Source organism: Curcuma longa, chromosome 4 (genome assembly GCF_044706935.1).
Source record: "Curcuma longa cultivar G26 ecotype Majalengka, Jawa Barat chromosome 4, ITB_CL_G26_1.1, whole genome shotgun sequence".
NCBI lineage: Eukaryota > Viridiplantae > Streptophyta > Magnoliopsida > Zingiberales > Zingiberaceae > Curcuma > Curcuma longa.
In genome coordinates, this window is record NC_133864.1 from 11,187,493 (window position 1) to 11,209,328 (window position 21,836).

At 37.2% G+C, this 21,836-nt stretch overlaps 3 protein-coding genes across 4 annotated transcripts; 1 reads left to right on the forward strand and 2 right to left on the reverse strand.

Annotated features, from left to right (window-relative positions):
* Nucleotides 1–447: 447 nt before the first annotated feature.
* On the reverse strand, nucleotides 448–10,327 carry LOC141826685 (putative histidine kinase 3). 2 transcript variants are annotated; one of them, XM_074713961.1, is made up of 12 exons: nucleotides 10,007–10,327; nucleotides 8,285–8,826; nucleotides 7,822–8,103; nucleotides 5,454–5,623; nucleotides 5,135–5,347; nucleotides 4,831–5,017; nucleotides 4,696–4,747; nucleotides 4,388–4,617; nucleotides 4,201–4,299; nucleotides 3,025–4,127; nucleotides 2,311–2,672; nucleotides 448–828 (listed from the first exon to the last, which is right to left on the reverse strand). In XM_074713961.1, the coding sequence occupies exons 2-11, from the start codon at nucleotides 8,702–8,704 to the stop codon at nucleotides 2,411–2,413; spliced, it is 3,018 nt and encodes a 1,005-aa protein (XP_074570062.1). In that variant the 5' UTR covers nucleotides 8,705–8,826; nucleotides 10,007–10,327; the 3' UTR covers nucleotides 448–828; nucleotides 2,311–2,410. The 2 variants fall into 2 exon arrangements, with proteins under 2 accessions (XP_074570062.1, XP_074570063.1); XM_074713962.1 differs by lacking the exon at nucleotides 10,007–10,327 and having other exon boundaries at nucleotides 8,285–8,703.
* A 1,314-nt stretch (nucleotides 10,328–11,641) lies between these two features.
* LOC141825965 (V-type proton ATPase subunit D-like) lies at nucleotides 11,642–16,173 on the reverse strand. The gene is made up of 3 exons (XM_074713230.1): nucleotides 15,968–16,173; nucleotides 13,405–14,323; nucleotides 11,642–11,805 (listed from the first exon to the last, which is right to left on the reverse strand). The coding sequence occupies exon 2, from the start codon at nucleotides 14,224–14,226 to the stop codon at nucleotides 13,432–13,434; it is 795 nt and encodes a 264-aa protein (XP_074569331.1). The 5' UTR covers nucleotides 14,227–14,323; nucleotides 15,968–16,173; the 3' UTR covers nucleotides 11,642–11,805; nucleotides 13,405–13,431.
* A 1,511-nt stretch (nucleotides 16,174–17,684) lies between these two features.
* LOC141827702 (transcription factor TCP20-like) lies at nucleotides 17,685–20,690 on the forward strand. Its single transcript, XM_074715018.1, has 3 exons — nucleotides 17,685–19,036; nucleotides 19,127–19,183; nucleotides 20,477–20,690. The coding sequence occupies exon 1, from the start codon at nucleotides 17,941–17,943 to the stop codon at nucleotides 18,856–18,858; it is 918 nt and encodes a 305-aa protein (XP_074571119.1). The 5' UTR covers nucleotides 17,685–17,940; the 3' UTR covers nucleotides 18,859–19,036; nucleotides 19,127–19,183; nucleotides 20,477–20,690.
* Nucleotides 20,691–21,836: the final 1,146 nt, after the last annotated feature.

The window sequence follows — 21,836 nt, forward strand, 5'->3', positions numbered from 1 at the left end:
CTATCGCCAAACATTAGGAATTAAATTTTGTTTTTCAATGATCCAGAGTTGTCTTTGCTTGCATTCATTTGCTCAGATGTGTGTGAATATCAAACCCTGTTCTTGAAACAGTGAGGGTAGTTCTCAGTTTAGGAATGTTTAGGGAATCCTCAATGATAAGATTAAGGGTTAGTTAGTGTCCATGAGAACATCATTTCATACTACTTTGATATTATTTCCAAGTGCTACAACACCATGCCACATTACTTTGATAAAGATGATAGCGAATCGATATGGTCTACCATGTACTTAAGCATTTGATATCGCGAAAACCAAGTTAAACGAGTGAGCGTTTGCAAATGCAACATGATGTAACAAAATCGAATAAGTAGAAACAAAATCACCTGATTAGAGAGGTTAACAAAATGCTACACTCCCATGAAGTAGGACTCCAAGAGTAAACATGTGTAGAAACCAATTCACAAGCGTCATACCTTATTGAACGTGTAATTACATACAAGAATTCTAACTCTACGGGGAAGCCATGTTTATCACAATAATTAGGAAGTAAACAGAAGAGAAGAAAGAAACAAAAACAACAAAGTGACTGTTAATCTATGTACAATGTATGTTACAGGGAAAATTTTGGATCTTCTGGGATCCACCTTATTGGACAACGAAGCAGCAGCGGCCGACGGTTTTCAATCCTGGACTGAGAGCTGCAATTATCCTCCAACCATGGTTGAGAAAGAAATTTTCAATATGGTTTTGCAGCTCGCATGAAGCTTCATGTGAAAGTTATTGTACAATTTGATGGACAAAAGACGCGTTGGACAACACTACCACCCTCTGAAAATGAGTGGAAAAGGATCATTAGTTTTGGAATAGTTCGCTATGGATGAATTAAATTGGCTACAATGCAGCCATCGAAGTAGTAGAAGAAAGTAAAACCCTGCTATATTTCAACTTGCATTGCAAGATGCACTGTGTTCAAATTATATTAATCTTTATCCATGTTAGAGACTAAAACATTAAAGATGATGCACATGATATGACAAAAAAAAGTTTAACTGCTCCTTGTTTCAAGACAAGGTCCAGATGTTTGATTGATCATGTAGTGGAACGTGCATACTATGACACAGACAATCCCCTTTTCCCTTGCCGATCATGAAACTCGAGATTCAAGTAAACTACAATCTAGACACCATTGAATCCATATTTGGAGTTCATTTTAAGAAACACTAGTTGCTGAGCTTAACAAACTATAGTGGGTGTTGAAGAGACCAATATTGTTATCATTGTCTAGTTGCTTGTGCCTCCTTATGGTTCCTTTTTAGAAATCAAGATCGTTGAAAGTTAGATTCCTAATTTGCATTAAAGGGAAGGAGAGCGAATACAAGAAAGGATTGAAAACCAGTAGAGTCCAATTAGCATATAGGCATTGAAAATACAAAAAAGGCAAGTATAAACTAGCAGAGTAAAGTTACCAAGACCGGGTGTTGCACTGTCTTTCTCAAGGCCATTGAAAGCTTCTAATCATAAAAGTACCAGTCAAAATTGGGTTGCTACTGACACTAAGAAATCAAAATATAATCCTATACATCTACAAGACTTCTGAAGGGTAAGTTTTTTGATATTGGCAAGTTGTGACCAACTGTACTCCATTCCTGTGGAAATGTTGCATTACTCAGCTAAGAGAAAAGTTTGAGAAGTTGAATTTTAACCAAACTATTCATAGCGAGTGAAATATGGTTCCACGATATAAAACCTAGTGTGAGTTGTTTTTGTATTTTTGGAAGCACAAATGGCTGATGATTAATTTCCCTAAGCAAGTTCATAATGATGTTTTGAGAACAGGTGGTTTAGATGCACACTAACTAGACATGTACAGATGGTTTATTTGACTCAAAGCTCTCATTGTGATATTTTAGATTACTTATCCCCCTATACCCACCTTGTCAGCTACCACTCTGTAAACCTTAATTGAGAATTTCCGTTCTGTATTCTATTGGCTAATTGACAATATCCAGGAAACAAAATTGTCAAGAAGAAGGGGTGCTGCTTTACATGTTTCAGATTGTCATGCCAATTGAACACTGTTATCAACAACACACGGTGTCTGCAGTTTGACATACCCAGGGAATGCAAATGACAGTTGAAATATCTCCTTGACACTGGTATGTCAAAGTATCTTTCTTCTGCTTATGATGCATGGGTGCATTAATTACATAAATCTAAGGTGCAAACAAAAAATTAGTATTTACATAACTTGCAGAAAGATTAGAAAACAAATAAATAATGGATCGAAGAAGACAAGTTAGAGCTGCTTACTTTAAGAATTAACTCTATACCATTGAGAAGTGCCTGATGCTGAAGTGGTTTAATACTCATGCCATGATCTTACTTTGACCTACCTTCCCATTCAACTTGACTATTGATTCTTTTTTGTTGATTTAAGGAACCTAGTGAGTTCCCTGTACAACTGTTCCCCCTCAAAAGGCTTTGTAACATAGCCATCCATTTCAAGCTTGAGGCACTTCTCGTGTGTTGCTTGGATCACATCTGCCGTCATGGCCAATATGGGGACATGCCAGTGTAATACATTCCCCAGAGAATCCAATAGCACCTCCCCATGCTTTATTTTACTATTTATGTCAGTTTCCATCTCCCGGATCCTTCTCGTAGCTTCAAATCTAAAGATACACATAAAGAAGTTATCATCATAGGTCGAGAAATTGTCCATGAATCCTTTCACAAGTATATTTGAGATGTGAACAATTTCACATCTTCTGCAGAAGAGAATTTTTACTTTAGAAACCCTGAATTTACTTTCATGAAAAAAAGGGAAAAATATTGTGAAGAACATGCAAATTATAAGTAAAAAATACAGCCAAATTGCATTCTAACGCACAGTTTACACATGGTGACAAGGCACAGTTTACACATCGTAACAAGGATGTTATATTATTTCTCAAGAGTAGACTGAATTTTGAGAACCAATCGCAGAAGAAAACGATGACAAGTGACAAAGTAAATGAGATATACCCATCAATTTCAGGCATCTGGATATCCATAAAACAAGCATCAAATATGTGCGGTGGCTTGAGCATATTTATAGCACTCTTCCCATTATCCACACAAGTTACTTCAGCACCATATTTTTTCAGAGCCCCAGCAGCTACCCTAAGATTCACAATATTGTCATCAACAACTAGAATTTGTTTCCCACGAAGAAGGCTATGCAATGGCAACTGAGGAAGCCATCCATTCCGGGAATGTTCCCCATCTCCATAACCCATAACCCTTTGCAAAGATAGTTGGAGCATGCTCGCTCTGAGTGGTTTCGTGATTATAGTTGAGATATATTCCATTGAACTAGAAGAGTTCCTTTTTGAAGAATCCATAGGATTTGCCAAAAGAATGACCTTAGGGATATCCAACTGATCATCCTTTAGTTTGCTCATAATGAAAGGCCAGATGCTAGTATTCTTCAACCATATTTCCTTTTCGATCAGCACCAAATTTGTAGCCCATGTTCCACTAGCTATTTGATTAAGAACTTGATTTGGGTCCATTTCTAGTATAGCATTTATTCCCAGCCTCTGAAGATGATATTTAGTGACTTTTGCTCGTACTGGTCTATCATCGACTACCAATGAAGTAAGCCCATGAAATTCAGATGATTTATACTCATTAGCATTAGTATAAGAACTTGTAAGGACTACTGTGAAAGTGAAAGTGGAACCAATCTGAGGTTCACTCACAAATCCAATCTCACCCTTCATAAGACTAACTAGACCCTTGCTAATACTCAAGCCGATACCAGTCCCTCCATGAATACGAGAAATTGATGGTCTCACCTGCATGAAAGGAGTGAATACCCGTGATTGTGCTTCATGTGGAATACCCACCCCTGTGTCTTCAACAGATATGATCAGGTTTATTATATCAGAAGGTGTTGACACAAGTGATGGATCAGATGCAGAGAGGCCCTGTTTGAGGAGTTTAAAGTTTTTCCAGCTACGTCTTCTATCTGCCACTGGGAAGGCACTCAAGCTATTTCTGGAATGGTATTCTGTTTCCATGTCCAACGAACTCACTTCTTCAGTAAGATGGACAGTCAGGTATATATGTCCTCTCTCCGTGAACTGCAAAAACAGATCTAAGCATATCTGGTAGCTTCAATATGAATATTTCCCCAGGACAAAACTGAATACTTGCCTTTGTTGAATTTGCTATCAGATTTGTGATGATTTGGCGTATTCTTCCATGGTCACCAATAAGGACTTCAGGAACTTGATCAGAGACAAATACTGCTAACTACACAAAACAATCAAGCAGCACAACAGAAAGATAATTACTTTGTGAAACAAAAAAGTACTAGTAAGATTCTAAAAATTCTTAATACCTCTATTCCCTTCTCCTGAGCCTTCCCATAGAATAGTGACAAAATATCATCCAATACTGCCCGCAAGTCAAATGGCACGGCTTCAAGCTCAAGTTTACCCGACTCAATTTTTGCTTGATCCAAAACCTCATTAATCAGTGAGACTAGAGCTTTACCACTGGCATGGGCAGTTCTAACATAGTCTTCCTGGATCATATCCAGATCAGTGTCCATGAGCATTTGAAGCATCCCTGCAAAGTAAAAAATTGTTAGCATCTCATCGAGTAATTGTTTTGAATAGTAATCCAGTTAAAGAAATTTGTACTCACCCAATACACCATTCATTGGAGTTCTTATTTCGTGAGAAACAGTCGCCAAGAACTGATCAAGACAGGGTACTGGAAATTATGTGTGCAAAGCAAGCACAGGAAACTAATAAGAAACCATCAATGGCCATAATGTACCTGAGATTTTGCAACATCTGCAGCTTCAGCTTGTTTTGTAAGCTCCATCATTTGCCTATAATCATCTACTACCTTTGCAATGCGGTTAACAGTGGCATCAAATATATATCCTACTAATAGAGCAATCACGAGAGTTCCAATTGATGTTGTTAATGCAAGCCAAGGCAAAGGAGCTTGCTGTTTGAACCTGTTGAAAACATAAAACATATAAGAATTATTATTATTATTATTTATCAAAGTCAGATCCATAGGGAGGATTAGTTTTCTTCTAAAGCAAATCTATTAACAGATTTGTGTAAATTACCTGCAATGCATCTCATGCTTTCTTATTGGATCACCAAAATGAAGGGTACTAATATGGTACATACCAGTACCTGTCATAGTTGAACCATACATGCTAATTGGTCGATCAGGATCAGTTATATCATAAACATTCACCACAATGGAATGCTTGCAAGCAAGTTGGTGAAGTAACTTATCCACCAGAGATTCAATATCAAATATTCCACCCAAATACCTGCAAATGTCAAAACATGAATGAAGTTAAATTTTCAGGCATGGAGGCTCTTGCCTAGTATCTCTGCTAAAAAATGGTGATGCATAATTAGTGTATGAAGTACTACCCAATGGCTGTTTTGATGCGCTGAACCGGTGTTGCATTTGAAGGAAGTTCTGTTTTGTAAACTGCAAATGTGAGAATAATCCCAAGTCTTTTTGATTTTAGAAGTGGAAAAGGAGCAGTTAAAACACCCTTCCCAGATTCCCTTGCGCATAGGATATTTTCACGATCTTCCTGTGAATAATAAGGAATTATCATTACTAGATGGAGAGCCTAGGAATCACTGGCAATTCATTGGGGTAAGTTGAGAAAGTTCTCCTAACATAAGCAAAATTGAGCTTACTCTCAAACATGTAGCCACTCAGCATGATGTTTTGAAATTACAAAGATAAAGAAAAGGCACACATATTCTTTATTGTTTAAGTTGATTAGCTACCAACTTATCCCAAAAGCTCAATATGCTAGGAAAGAAAATGATTTTATCTAGTGAACCACTGCACTTATCCATGTGGGACCGATGGGTATGGAGCCTCCAAAAGCTTGAATGCACCTCAAACCTATCATGACTCAAAGATAGTTTTTCTTTTAAAAAGAATTACACATGTAGGATTTGCACCTTAGACCTACTGCTCTAATACTATGTCAAAGTTTATTAGCTAACCACTAATCCTAAAAGCTCAATTTGACAGGAAAAGGACCAATTTATCCAAAGGCCAACCATGCTTGTCCATGTGGAGCCCCCTAACTTCAACATTTATAAGAAAGAAGCAATCTGTTGTTTCCAAGAATAAAATGGACTAACATATCCAGAATACCCATATTGTTGCACAGTCAACAGATGATGGTTCAGAGTGTCTACCAGAATGCCATGTGTAAATATGGAATCAGTTGGCACTGATTGGGAGGAATGCTAAGCCCTTGCCTATATGCTGCTACCTAAGAGATCGCTTCTCCCTCTGTATAGATGCTTCCACTTATTTGAGACTGCTGTTGTTGAAGAATGGTATTTAAAACTTTGGTGTCTCCCAATTGTTTTCAAAAGGGAAGTTTATTCTAGCTGAAATATAAAAGGCAGCATATTTGAAAATTAATAATACATCAACATTCAAACGTATCATATAATGATAGGAAGTTAACTTCTTTCTCTAACTGAATACATCTTTATTTTGTATGAGAAAATCAGAATTGTAGCTCATTTCTGTGTCTACACATTAATCTTGAAAATGGCACAATAGACTCCTTTTGGATCACTTTTACAGTAAGCCATTGATCAATAATTCAACATGTAATCCAAAAGGGAATGAAAGTAGATCCAGAAAATTCATTAATTGGTTATAAATCCAGAAGTTACTCGAGCATCAACCATTGAAAGACTAGTTTGCCACATCAAAATAGCAAACGGTCTATGGAATAACATATTATTAGAGCTAGCAGACAGATATTACATAAGTACATAAATGCCTTGAAAATGTAAATAATTGATCCAAACTCTTATATACTGGCAAGGAATTGAAAGTCATCTGAGAAACAAAAGCTTGCAATTGCTCATAACCCTCATATAGTCATTCATACTGAATCCAGAAAGATAAACGCATCAACAAAGTTACCTAATGACATAAAGTATGCTATTGAGTAATGACTCCATTGGCAATGCCTCTAGCTGATTAAAATTTTAACACTGGAAGTGAACTTAAAATTTATGGTTATAATATCTTTCAGATCATTTCCTACTGCAGCAAGTCTGCCCCACAGTAACCTTTCAGATCATTTCCTAGCTCAAATACCACATGGATAGATTTAAATTTTGTGTCATATTGGATGAAAAACATACTGCTCTAACAGTATGTCAAGACCAGAGTAGAAGGATGGAATGCACAATACTATTAAATTATAAGTAAGAATATGAGTATAGTCTTATATTTTTAAAGTTTCAAATTCTTTTCCCTTCAAAGTTGTAATTTCATAATGAGAAAATTCCTCAAATACTTAGCATACTAAAGCAAATTGTAGAGGAACAAATACTTTAAAGGGAGTTGAGAGTATGGTTTATCAAAGAGCAAAGAGGTTATAGAGTAAAATTGAAAATTCATCAAAAAAATATAGGTCAACATGGTCAAACTGATGCCAATCTATTTCGTGTGTATATATAAATCAACAATACAGTATGATGGTAACACATTGTCTTGGTATTAAGACTAAGATTTGAAATCTTGGTATCACGTAAATCTGTATAACTGGAAAGAATAAAAACAGGCAATTCTGTTTAACTCATCAGAACTTGATTAAAGAAAAAGCAATGAAAGTACTAAAGTGGTACTGCATCCATGAGCAATACTTATTTTCTGTCCTAACATACATACACAATTTAGGGACATTGCAATTGCATTCTAAGCATGAGAAAAACTGTCAAAAAAGCAACTATAGTGTCTCACCGTTCCTGTTAACAAATCAACTGAAATCACATGCTTATAAGCATCCTGGGCAAAGATAACAGGAGCATATTCATCTTGTATAGGAGATATCGCTGGGCTCTCAAGATCTGCATCTTCTTCTTGAGCTGGGGGCTGCTCTGTTAAATCCATTTTTTTAATTCGCCAACCATGTTGCCTCTCAAACAGTTCCCTTTCTGAATGTAGCACCTTTACAGCATATGCCACTCCACTAGTTAGTGGCCTCTCAAAAGCAGTCCTTTCAGCATATCGAGCAAAAGTTATCTGCACAAATGAAGGGTCCTTTTCACAGTCAATATAACTGAGGGTGGCAAAATCAGAACGTACATGTTATTTAATAGCAGCAAACTGAGCCAAATATAACATTGTAATCAAACAAATCTTCAATGACTTAAACTTAAAACAGCATATATAACATTGAATATTCTAGAAAAAAAACTAATACCTGATCAATAGCAGATGGTTCCTTGGCATGATAAAAAGTTGAGATCAGAATCGCTAGGGCCTGCAGATGGTTCATGCTGACGTTAAACTGATCCTGAAGCATTCTTGCACGTTCGTCACACAAGCTTGCTAGCATCTCTCTCCTCTTTTCTACTGCTTGAGAGTTCATTAACCAAAAAATCCATATAGCACAAAGGACCCATCCGGCTAACCACAGGAATAGCAGCCTCCTTGAGGTCTCCTTCACCTTCTTTGTTCCAAAATAATGGTTACACAGATGATTCTTCAAGCCCCTCGCTGAGAACTGTTTCAGCCAACCCAAGCATAGATTGTACTTCTCACTAAGAAAATCAGTCTTCTGCTCCATTATTTGAGCATCAATGAACCAATTCATGGATAGCTCAGAAAGTTCCACCAACATATGATCAAAAATAGTTACAGCAGACTAAATCCTGAACCACTTAATCAAAGAACTCATCCATATCATGATACACTTGCACCTTTATCTGAAAGCCAGTTAATCCACAACATAAATTCAAGAACCTGAGATGAAAGGCAAAAGCCTGAGCAAAGAGCAGAAGATAACAGATCAAAATTTCATTTTAAATTGTCCAGAGGTGTTGAGTGATGAAAGACCCATAGTCAAATGTCATGTTTTATCAGATGCTAATATTTTTATGATTTTATCATTTCTCAATTTGACCAGAAGATATAAAATTTGTAGTCTTCTTTTGGATTATAATCAGTAATAGTAAATGTTACCACCAATATCAGTCTCACTCTAGGTCAGCAGGACATGCCTACGTGGCCAAGTTGTCGTACTGAGTTACCATTATCCAAGTCACACTTGGCCAATCTGCTAGTCCGAGCTGTCGAGGCAGTCCAACCTAGACCGAGTTGTCTAGCCAATTTGAGTTGTCATTCCAATCCAAACCAAGCCACTCTTGACCGAATCACTAGGCCGAGCCCTCCAGTCTGGTCGAGCTCTTTTAGCCGAGCTCGACAAGCCACAATCGGATAGGCTCACGATCTTTCCCATGATCTTTTCCCCACTTTCCCATGAACTCTACAGGTATCTTGCCCTCTCGCACTTATAAGTATCCAGGTATATCCTCCGTGGTGAGGGGGCTCTCTCAGCTCTTTTCTTTTTTACTCTCTTTTCAGTCTACCATTGGGACATCATGGTGACTTAAGCATTGAAGGGGTCTCGTTGGGGTCAATTCTCATTGAGTCCTCTAACACGTGTTAATCTATGCAAACTTAGTCGCGTCACAAGAGGAAGCTTCAACATCATTCTTTGGTGTGTTGGTATATTCCTACTACATCATTTGGCATTGTTTGTAGGAACACAAGCAAAGACGTTAAAGAATCTGAAGACGATGAGGAACAACCGATCAAGGTTCTCCCGTAACCGTCGTCGCCTTAGCGACGGTCACGGGGTCTTCATGTTTCTTCTCCCAGATGCCAGTTGACTGCCTCACAGTCTAGGATCGAGTCAGGGCATCTCCGTGATAAAAAGGCCTTCTTCTTCAACTCATTCTACAACGTTCTCATATTGTTAATTTGCTAATTTAGGCTTATTTCTATCGATTTACTAATTGTAGACATATGGGAATGTTAATCGGAATTGCAGATATGGGAATGCTAAAATGTACGTGTGGAATCACTAGAAAAGTTAAAATAAAGCAACTAGAAACGCCTAGGATGAATAAGATAGAGTAACCTGGCAAGAAAACCGCAGTACAAGCTTCACTTCGAACTCGAGCTCTTCCCCGATTCAACCCTCACGCCTGATCCGTTCCCGAGAAACCGCAGAGCCACAAAATCGACATCCCAGGCCCCGAAAAAACATCCACACAGAGAAACGGATCCGGCCTGGCGTCGGAGAGCAGTAGATCAGGACCGAGGGCGAGAGTGCTCAGCTGGGGAGGTCGGTGGAGGAGGTGATCGGGGACTGGACGGCGGGCGATGCGAAAGCAGAAGATGCGAGAGGAGGAGAGATCTGGCCTCGAGCAGCCGGTCGGCGGGAAGTCGGCGGCGAGGAGGGAGAGAAGGGGGATCGGAGGGTAAAAAGTGATTATCGTGCTTGTTGGCGAGCAGGAAACTGCGCTGGTTGGGAGTCAATGGCTCGAGTTAGTCGGCAAGTTGAGTTTTTCCAATTATTATAAATTATAAACCATTATTTTTTCCATTTTAAAGTTAAATTTTAAAAAATAATATAATTAAATAAAATATGGCAAAAATAAAAAAGACGTCCATTTTATTTTTCGAATCATCAAAGGCACTTTCATTTTTTTTTACCAAAAACATTTCATTCTATAATTATTCATATATAATTACTTAATTATCCTTGATATATTATTCTTATTATTATTTCTTATTTAAATTTTTAATCAAAAATATATTATAATAATTATAAAATCATAATTACTATAATATAAATATTTTTAAATAGATTAAATATACATTATAACAGCTATAATTATCTGACTAATTTAAAATTTAAAAAAAAATAATAATAAGAATAATATATTAGAGAATAATTAGGTAATTATATATGAATTGTTAGTGGGGTAAAATATCTTTTTGATTAAAAAATATTAAAAAGACAGATTTAAAAAATAAGGGTGCTTTTTGACTTTTGACTTGTAAAATAACTACATTTTAATTACTTTTTCACATCAAATTGCATGTCCTTTGTTTTAAATAAAATTAATTTTCTATATAAAAAAAGGAAAAAAATCATTGAATCCTTGTATAGTAATTTCTAAGAAAATAATATTATTTTCTTTTTCTTCCATTGGTGGATGATAAACATACCATCCACATCACACCCTCTACATATATATATAACATATTATAAATGACTTTGACATTTTGTCACGTAGCAAAACCTTTTTTTTTAACTTTTATCAAACTTAATTTTTAAAGCTCTTGATGGGTCCCTTCCTACTTTTGTTACACTAAACTCTATTAATTTATGAAAAAGTTAGCTTATGTAGAAATAGCCCATGCATTAATATTTTGTGTCTTGGTTGGCACACAAATGTGTATGGTCATAGTTGAATCTAGGGTTCATGATATTTTTTTAAAAAAAATTTCCACACCTTTTGTTAATGTTAGGTTTTGAGATTTTAACAAATTAATGGTCTTTCTTCTAATAAACATATGGTATAACTTTAAAGTTATGACAATTGAATAAAAAAAGTTATGATTAAATTTTTATTGGATACCTAATTATATTCTCCAATGACCAAATATATCACATAATAATACTTTTGAAATTAAAAAAAATACTTAAACAACATGTGTTTGATGCAATATTCATCTAATTTATCACAATTTTACACCAACCTAATAGATCAAATAAAGTAGATAAATTTGTTTGAATATTTGATAAGTTCCTCATAAACAGTCATCAAAATAAATTCTACAACAGCAGTGCTTGTAGAGCTTATGGTACCAGTAATACACAACACTGTACACGGAAATCACTGCTTCTTGGAGCTCCTTATGCAATCACTAAAAAAAAAAACAAATACACAAGGGAAGTTATAATACATTCTAAAGTAAAAGGCTAAAATGTTAATCTCAAGAAACTGAGCTCAACATTTCTGATGTATGTTAAAACAAACTATACAAGCATGTCAAAGAGAAAAACACTAGCAATTCTAGCTATTTAAAGAGTATCAAGAAGTTAATGGCGTTGATAGTAATTCCAAGGATGAGACTGAAGTATGAAGCTGCAACTAGTTGACATGAGAAAGGTGAGATTGAGATGAAAGCATGCATGCTAGTGGAATTTAAGTTTACTTTTAAGATATTGGAAGATTAAAATAGGATATGAGGTCTAGTGATGAAGTTGATCATAGAGAGATTACACGAACGACTTAGAAATGATGTGGATACTTTGCAACTTCAAACTTCCAAAATAAAGTGTTGAACTAATGATCTCGCCTTGTGAAAGTTACCTATTTATATCATAAGCCAATGTTTCATATAGGAATGTATTGAATGGATTTAAGTTGATTGCCACAGCAAGTTTATGTGGAAGAAGAGTAGCACACTGAACACCTGTTTTGAAGAATAGACAATCAACATCATTAACAATTCGCTGAGAGGGAAGAGTATATGTGGTTTGGTGGGGCAAGCTAGGCATGATTGATACCTTGATGAGGAGTGATGGAACCAAAAACTTTTGACCAATATTAGTTTCACTTTTGTGGTGTTGTACTTGAGTGTTGCATATGCGCGGTGTGATTACATTACATTATTGAGTACCATAACTCCTATTTGTCATTCTCTCCACCAACCAGAACATCAAGTTAGCAATCAACACAAATGTTCTAAATGAATTATTCACCCTTGTATTTCCAAAATTAATAAGATCTAAACCGACTTATTGTATCCAATTCTTTATCCCCAAGTTAACTTCGCCAGTTTATTTGTTTCATGGAAACAATAGACAGTGTCCTAATTTCAGAAAATTAGAAACTCCATAACTACTGAACAAAAGTCTTGTACATCGCCGACCTCAACAAAAATAGAATGGTGGTTAGGGAATTGTAGTACTTCATGAAGTTTAATCCATGATCAAACATAAATCAAAGTAAATATTTTATCAATATCTAAAGTTATGTGATCTTTATGGCCTTGATATTGATAAGCACTTAAATTATATGGTTCCTGTGTAAATTCCAGTTTTTATGGAACAATGAATAAAAGAACTACATGACACTAAGGCCAACTTTTGAGTCAAACTAGTTAAACTGACCTGAGAAGACTGAGTAAACTACGGTGACAAGGCAAAGCAATATGGTTAGACTACTTTTATGTACCTTGTGAGGCTTCTCAGTAACAACTTGGTGTGACCTAGTTATCATGATGATGATGATGACTTTAAATACAAAAATAGTTAGACTAATACAAGTTGCAGAAAACAATGTTTTGAGACAATTGCATCCTATATTTATTATATGTGTAATTAATGAGCAGCAAGATTTCCCAATTTCAGACCAAAAATTTGTAGCTAACCAAGAAAGCTGTAGTTGATAAACTTCAATTCAGAAGATAAATAAGGAAACAAAAATAATATTCCAAATAGGAGTTAGAAGAACAAACCAGAGCATGCTAATAGTATTATTAGCATTAAAAAATTATATCTTCATCCTTCCCAGACCCAGCTTCTAGCAAGTTGTAGGCTGACTTGATTGAGATTCCCTTCTTTGGTGAGATCTTCCCAGCATGCTGCTCCTCAGCAAACTCCTTTGCAGCTTGCTCCCGACGCTGAATCTCCCGCTTCTTGTACCCCTGAATCTTCTTAAGACGGAAGAAATCCTCTCGTTCAAGTTCATCGAGTTCTGCCTTGATGTAGCTAATGGTGTTCTCAAGTCGTGGCTTGACAACATTCTCAAGGGCATTAACCCTTCTGTTAGTGGTTTTAATGGCTTCATCAAGGGTAAGGAATGAGGTCTGAAGAGAAGCAAGCTCAACAAGAACCTCAATTGCTTTGACAAATGCAACACGACAAGCCTGAATCTGCTGACCACCACGTGCTAGACCAGTAAGATTAGACTTGGCATCCCCAGCACCATGGTCCACAAAGTGCTCAAAGCGGGGTAGCTTGACACCGGCAACATTCTCCTGTCGGGACCTTACCCTAAGAGATGCAGATTTAACAGACTCAAGCACAACATGCTTTATATTGTCTCCAGCAACATACTTAACCTCAGTGAGTGCAAAGGAGGAGCTGCGCATAATGTCACCCATGGACTCCTTGGTGGAAACAATTTTCTTCAAGATGGAGCGAAATTGCACTGTGAGGGCATCACTCTTCTTCTTGAGAAGAGCATGGCCTCGGGTGGCACCAACAAGCCGAGCCTTCATCACACCGAGCATTGTTACTGTTGGAACCACATTCAAACGCTGACCTTGACCAGACATCCTTCTCTTTCTTACAGTTTTCGCAAGGAACTATAGTTTTCTATGATGAATCTTGCCACTAAAATGGATCAGGAAAGCAACTAGGATTTGTCTCTTCCTGTTAAAGATCTAACAGAATCAGTGGGGTCTGGATTATAACAGTTGGTAGAGAAAATAACTATTAACTGAATAAAAAGAAAGAATCACTACTAATATATACAGGACTCTCAAACAACACCTAATAACATAACACTCCCTGGATATAAAACCTATACTGAATACAAAACCATTACAATATAATCTTTAGTTTGGTTCAATTTACTATATCAATTTGGTGTGGTCTAAGTTACGATGGCAATGGATGGAGTAATTGTCAGGCATTTCAATCGTCATCAAGTTATGTAAAAAAGAGTAGATGGGAGGGAAGAGAGACAGTGTAGAGAAGGGGAGGGCGGTCTGTTGCTATATAAAATTAACGGGTGACCTTAAGTGGATAGGGGAAGAAACCTAGGAGATCTTGGCTTTGTTACCAAGTCGAGTGATAAAGTTCCGACATTTTCTAATAAAAATAGTACCACTGTATGTGTGTGTGTCTTTGACATGAATTACAGTTAGGGTTACATCTAATCAACAATAAAAGACAATAAAGGTTAAAAGTCTAGAGAGAAGAAAGTTGGCCTGTTCTGAACAGAAAAGAAAATGGTGTAGATCATCGAAGAAAGGGTGAAATGGCTTCATCCAATCTCTAGATATCATTATATCCTTTTGCCCAATCAAATTCCTAGTAATTAAAGACCAATGCAGTGCAGAGCTCTTCCAATGAAGAGTCTAGGGAGGGACAACACGCAATCATGACTTTGCATATTGAAGCATCTTTTACATGACTTGAACCGTGATCATCTGGATTATAATTAACAAACCTTATGGCTGTACCACTAATTCCAAATCCTTCTCTGTTGTGTCCTGGTTAGGTTCCCATTATATTGGTGGTTTGGTTATTACCTTTAGGTGATAAGATGTTGGTTGTTAAAGAAACATGAAGTAAAGAAACTAAACATATCAAAATGCTAAGATGGATTGTGGGATTACCAGAAAGAAATAACTGGGAGCAAGTAAGCGTAGCTATATATGATAAAATAAGAAGAAAAAAACATGTCCAAAAGTAACCAACTAACCCTATGGTTAGATAAGTTTAATCAATTAGAGTGGAAAGTTACGATTTAGAGGGAGACAAAAGAAAACTTTAGTTAGTATAATAAATGATCTAACTTAATTTGAGTATCAATTTTACTACATCTTTACATAGAGCAAAATGAGTGAGAATATTCACGTAGTCGATCACAATAGTTGGGACAAACAGCAAATTCCATAGTTAAACGAGTTAAATTGATTAGAGTGGAAGGTCAAGAGGTGGAGTGAGAAAAAAGAAATTTTGACGAATCAAAGATTGCATTTTTTTACGATCATTATCATAAACTCGTAGCAGTCAACTATATAAGGTCAGCGATATGGATCACATCCCTCCATCTAAGTAGCATATTTACACAAGAATAACATTCGATAATCGATCTAATAAATCGCATCGCCTGGATTGAAATAATAATAATAACAACAACAACAATCATGAATAAGGCTGTAATTTGATCAAAGTATACGAATCCAGCACATCTGAGCACGAAATGAAGAAAAAAAATGAAAACTTCTTGGGCTCCAAGAGATTTCTTCAAGGTAGAACACTAGAAGGAGGAAGGACGCAACTCACCGGTCTCAGAAGCAGGAGAAGAAAGTTGGAGACGATCAGGAACAAGACGAACGGTGGAACTGCCTGGGGTGATCGATCCGGAAGCAACTGGAGGCGGATGACAAGAAGACCGCGCTGGATCGGGAGATCGACCGCGAGGACGGAGATGGTGGAGATCGGGAGGAGGAGGAGAGGAGGAGGAGTTCGGTAGAAGACGGTGGATACGAAACAGGGAGACGTGGCAAGATGTTAGACATTTCTTGGCTGTTTGTTTAGTCCCATGTGGTCTCAAACGGACGACTTGGATTTAGGGCCTGAGTACTTTGGGGGTGGGAATTAAGCCGATGGATAGATGACAAATAAGCGGGTTAAAATACATAAAAATTAAAACAGTGCTCTTTAGTAAAAAAAATTAAATCAGATAGATCTGACCATCCAATGTTATAAAATTTTTAAACTAAGTTTAATCCCACTTATCATCATATTAAAATTTAGATTAAAATTTGTAAGACATAGTTTGAATTGATTATGACGGAATAAATTTATAGAAAAATATAAGAATTTGAATTTTGATGAAGTCAAGCAATATCCTCCTCCGTCGTGTCGTGTCAACTGTAATTTTTTGATTTACCTTTTTTGATGATCATAATCAACTGTAATTTTTTAATTTACCTTCTCATAGATGATCATGACTGTAATTTTTAACTGATCATGATCAACTGTTTTTTAATTTACCTTTTCACAGAGATGATCATGATCAATTATAATTTTTGTTTACCTCCTCAACCAAATACCTCCTAAAATCTGTTTTGTCATAGTTAGATTTCGAACCACAATACTATATGAATTTACCAAATGCTTCCACCATGCTCGGGAGCCCGAGACTTCAATGATCACTCTCATCATCTAGAATCCGTCACCTTAGCGGCCTCACACGGTCGACCCCACGACCATTTATGAAGAGGTAAATCGAGAAATTACAGTTGGTCACAACGTAGGAGGGTGTTGTCTGTCTTCGTCAGGATTCGAACCTCAATGATCACTCTCTTCTGCAAAAGATGAAATCCATCACTTTAGCGGTCTCATACGGTCGGTGCCACGACCACCTGTGAAAAAGTAAATCGAGAAACTGCTCAATGATCACTCTCATAAAACATGATTGCGGACGATTGATAAGACTAATATTTCTTCACCATTATCGTCGCTTTGATGAAGACACGCAGATCAAATCCTTGATGTTGAGAGCCACTTCAAAAGTTTGCCACAAGACTTCTATCATCCCAGAAAAAAAAAAGGAGTTTATTTGACAACTTTTTATCCTCAACAATGCGCTCATCGTCTTCTTCTGTGAAAGGATCAATAATTCTCTTCTGTTTGAATTTCATGTGATTCCTGTTTCTTCCTCATGCTTTCGGAGTGGTGACTAAGCAATCTCTGAGAGGTCCATTCTGTGTCTGCCATTGCCGAGCGTAGTGTAGTGCCCCAGAGCAAAGGCAATGGAACTTGCCCTGTCCTCAGCAATCATGTCACAGACAGGGCGAAACAGGCGAAAAGAGGGAAACAGGGTGCGGGAGCAGCAAGAACAACCAGAAAGGAATCTCCGAGCAGAGGAAGTTTCAAGCTCCCTTGGAGTCACTGTCATTGTTTACTTGGACTTGAGCTCGTGTTGAATGAAACAGTCTTTTTGTGTCGAACCAGACACGAACTGTTTGCACGTCTAACAAAAAGGCAAGGACAGTGGAAAAATCCAAAGTCGAGGACGGGAATCTCATGTGGGATTAGATTTGGGCGATCTAATGGGCTGTCCACTTCGCTCAAATTGGACGCTCAGCAGGAAGAGAGAGTCAAAGCGGTGGTGAATTTAAGGGGAATCATTGGAGAGTCAGCGAAGGTCACTGCTTCTTCCCCTTCTTCAGTGTTCGCGTCCCAAAATCTTGCCTTCTCTCTCTCTCTCTCTCTCTCTCTCTCTCTCTCTCTGTGTTGCAGGCACTTTGATGGATTCGAAGGTGCCGCAAGAGGTCGCCGAGCTTCACCAGGATAAGGGGGAAGGCGCCACGGTGTCGCCAGCGTCACAAAGCAGCGACCTTTCGCCTTCCACGGGCGCGGCGGCGGGGGAGCAAAGGCGGCATCTTGCGCCCAAGAGGTGCTCCAACAAGGACCGCCACACCAAAGTCGACGGTCGGGGGAGAAGGATCAGGATGCCCGCCCTGTGCGCTGCCAGGGTGTTCCAGCTTACACGGGAATTGGGGCACAAGTCTGATGGGGAGACCATCCAATGGCTCCTCCAGCAAGCGGAGCCGTCAATCATCGCCGCCACAGGCTCCGGAACCATCCCGGCGTCGGCTCTCTCCACAGCCGCCGCTGCTGGCTCCACTGCCCTTGCCGGACTCCAACCAAAGTTTGACGAGATAGAGCACGGCAGCGCCTCCGTAGTGCTGGCTAACTGGGCCTTGGTTGGGCCTGCAGGCCTCCCTAGGTCTCACCCTGGCTTGTGGCCGCCGCCAGGCGGTGGATTCAGTTCCGGATTCTTGCATTCGATGGCGGCTACCCCATCAAGCTCGAACCTTGGGTCCGCAGGCACTGGAGATGGTTCCGCCGGCAACTTTATGCACAGGATGGGGCTGCATGGGCTGGAATTGCCCATCCCCAACGTGGGAGCTATGAGTTTCGCATCGATGCTTGGAGGCCATGGACAGCAGCTACCCGATCTGGAGCTTGGCCTCTCGCAAGATGCCCAAATTGGGGTTTTGAATCCCCATGCCATGAGCCAGTTTTATCAGCAGACGATGCCCAGGAGGTTGGCTGCTGGCGCCGATGGTGGCCGGCAGTTGCAGCAACAACATCAGCGACCTCCGCCACCCCAATCTCATCAGGAGGAGGAGGAAGATTCACAGGATGGGTCAGAACACTAAGAAGGAGGGCATTCAAGCTGAACTAAAACTCTCTCGGTTGCGAAATTCAAGCTTTTGTTTCCTTTGGTTCCTCTTCTACTTTGTTTGAATTCAACTAGAAAGGCACGAAAGATGGACAATTCGACTTCATTCATTGAAGTGTAACAGTGGTTTGATCTCCCTGCCCATCCTTTCTCAGGTATCACTTCAACTGTTTGTTCAAAAAATTGCTTATTACAGTAGCAAGCTTGCTTTTTCAATGCTATTGTGATGTGTGTGGAACACACAGGTCTGCAATAACAGAGCTGAACATGTCGACCGGAAGCTGGATCTCTTGTTTATCAAGGTGTGTAGATTAGTCGCACTTGGATGGTTGTACTACTAAGAATTGACATTTCTAGCATCTCCTTTTTCCTGTTAGAACTGCATATTTGTCTTCCATAAACGTATCAAATGGCACCATGGAATGGCTGCACTTTAAAGTAGTTCGAAGTTATCTCATGAAAAAACTCATGACTGCTGTGTTTCTTATCAACATAATTGGCAAATCTGATAATCAAGAACAATGCTGCATAAAGATGTTGATATCTTTAAATATCTGTCAATGGCCAAGTATGTTTCTTTATACTCTAACTAGGTATTTGTTCTTAATTATCGAGATCATGATCTAAAACTTGGTGCCATAAGGTCTTCATGTTTAGGTATTATACATATTCCTGTTTGATTGATAATGGCAAAAAACATGTTAAAGTGAGTATGAAAGTGAGAAGAGTGCATGAAACTCTACTTCTTACCCCCACATAGCGAAGATTATTAAGTTTACTTGAATACCAAGTGGCTCCCGAGTAAGTGCCTCTATTTTCGGTTGGACTAGGTTGTCTTCTGTAACTTAACATGGTGTTAGATTCAATCCTTCATCTCTAACAATGTTGGGCTTGAAGGACTATGTTAAAAATAGACATATTAAAAGGAGTAAGGAAGTGAGAGCAAGAAGATAAAAAATTCTATATTTGCAAAGCTAATAACCAAGAATGATGTTGTATAGTGATGTCGATACCTACTAATGATCAAGTATAATGCAGTATACTCGCGTATTTGATGTCCTCCTTATCAAGAGCATGATCTGAAAACTTGGTCCCATAGGGCTTCATGTACGAGTACCATACATAGTCCTACTTGGTCGATATTGCTATAAGTAGGCATGTTAAAAGGGAGTGAGTGACATGGAGTGATGAAACTCTACCTCTTAGTTCTACATCGCTATGTGAAATTTGTTAACCATCCTTAAATATCATCTCATCTCTAACAACGTTGGACATGGGCGATTATGTTAGAAACATACATGCTAAAAGAAGAAAGTGAGAACAAGAGGATAAATATTATGACTTTACAACTCATTTGAATTTTAGTTTGCAGACTCCAAATTAAGATCTTGACTTGTACAAAAGCTAACTCTCGTTTCTTTCTATTAATCTATCATTTCTCTTGTAATTATCAAAATTCAGTGAAACTAATTCGCGGTCTAACTGCTTTCAAATACTCGTGCCTTTCTTGTCGTGCTTTCCTTCCCGTTTACTCATCGAATTTTGCTTGTTTTGCACTCAGTTATTTTACTCACTCTTGGTTCTTTGCTGTTCAGATTAACATGGAGATAACATTCAAAAGGGAACTTGTGAGCATCTTGGCGGGGAGTTGTGGTGTGGTTATTCATGCGAGGAAATCACTCTTGTTGTAGACAGTTCGATAGATACTTTTGCGGAAATATCATTGTGAATTGGTGCATTAAGTTGGCTTATTTCGATAGAAATGTGTATGATGTATATGACTTCCTCAGAGATGGTTGTGGGATCGACCATATGGAGCCATTGGGATGGCAGATTCCATCTTTTTGCCGAAGTGTATGATGTATATGAACTTGGAAAAGTAGATGTTGCTAGTATGTGTTTATGCATATGGTTCCTCAAGTGGATTAATTAATCAAGTTACTATTGTATTATTATAAATCAATATTTAAGAATAAAATATTTAGAGAAATAGGAGCTCTATGATGAATTTAATTGTTTTATTATATTTTGGTTATTCATTAATAGCATAATTTCCTAAATGACAAATAAAAAGCAAGTAGAGAAAAATAAATAAATAATTATTATAGAAGGAAATAAGATAGAGAAAGAAAAAGAATATATTGTGTTTGAATTATCCTTCCAATTCATTAAATGTTTGGTGTTTAGTTAATTATTTGATTAATTAAAGGTCATTGCTTTTAATTCTATCTTTGTTTTTTTTTAGTTTTTAATTAAATGTATAGGTTAGCTATTTGATATTAAAGATACATTTAAAATTTTTAATGTCTATTATACTGCAGATCCAATTATGCTAAATATTTCTTTCAAATATTTATAGTTTCAACATCTACATTATCTCAGTCAAATATCTTTTTCCTCAAATATTTCAACTTTTACAATGAAATATATTACAAATCAAATATTTATAAATCCCACCTATCAAAATATTTAGATCATTTTTATTTATTTTTATTTTTTATAATATAATAATTAGAAATCACTAGGCAAAACTTTTTGCCTGGTGATTTCTAATGCTTTCACAAATACTGACATTTGGGGATATTTGAAGAAATATCCCCATCAAATACCGCCCATTGAAGATACCTTTAAAAATTTACACATTATTATCTCTATATTTTAGTTCTCAATTATTTTCCTTTTAAGAATTTTATTTTTTAGTTAGATTATATATGTTTTAGTTTGATTTTATTAACAATTAAATTTAAACTATTAATTTATTATTTGTCTAATTTAAAGGCCATACGTTCAAATCTTTATCTTTATATCTTTTTAAAAAATAAAATAAATAAATAATTTAAGCATACTTCAATTGCCCTTGATTTTAAAAAAATTAAAGATATTTGTATATATTAGAGACCTTAAATGAACGATAATTAATATTAAACTAAGAGAATAAGTTTAGGACAATTACCT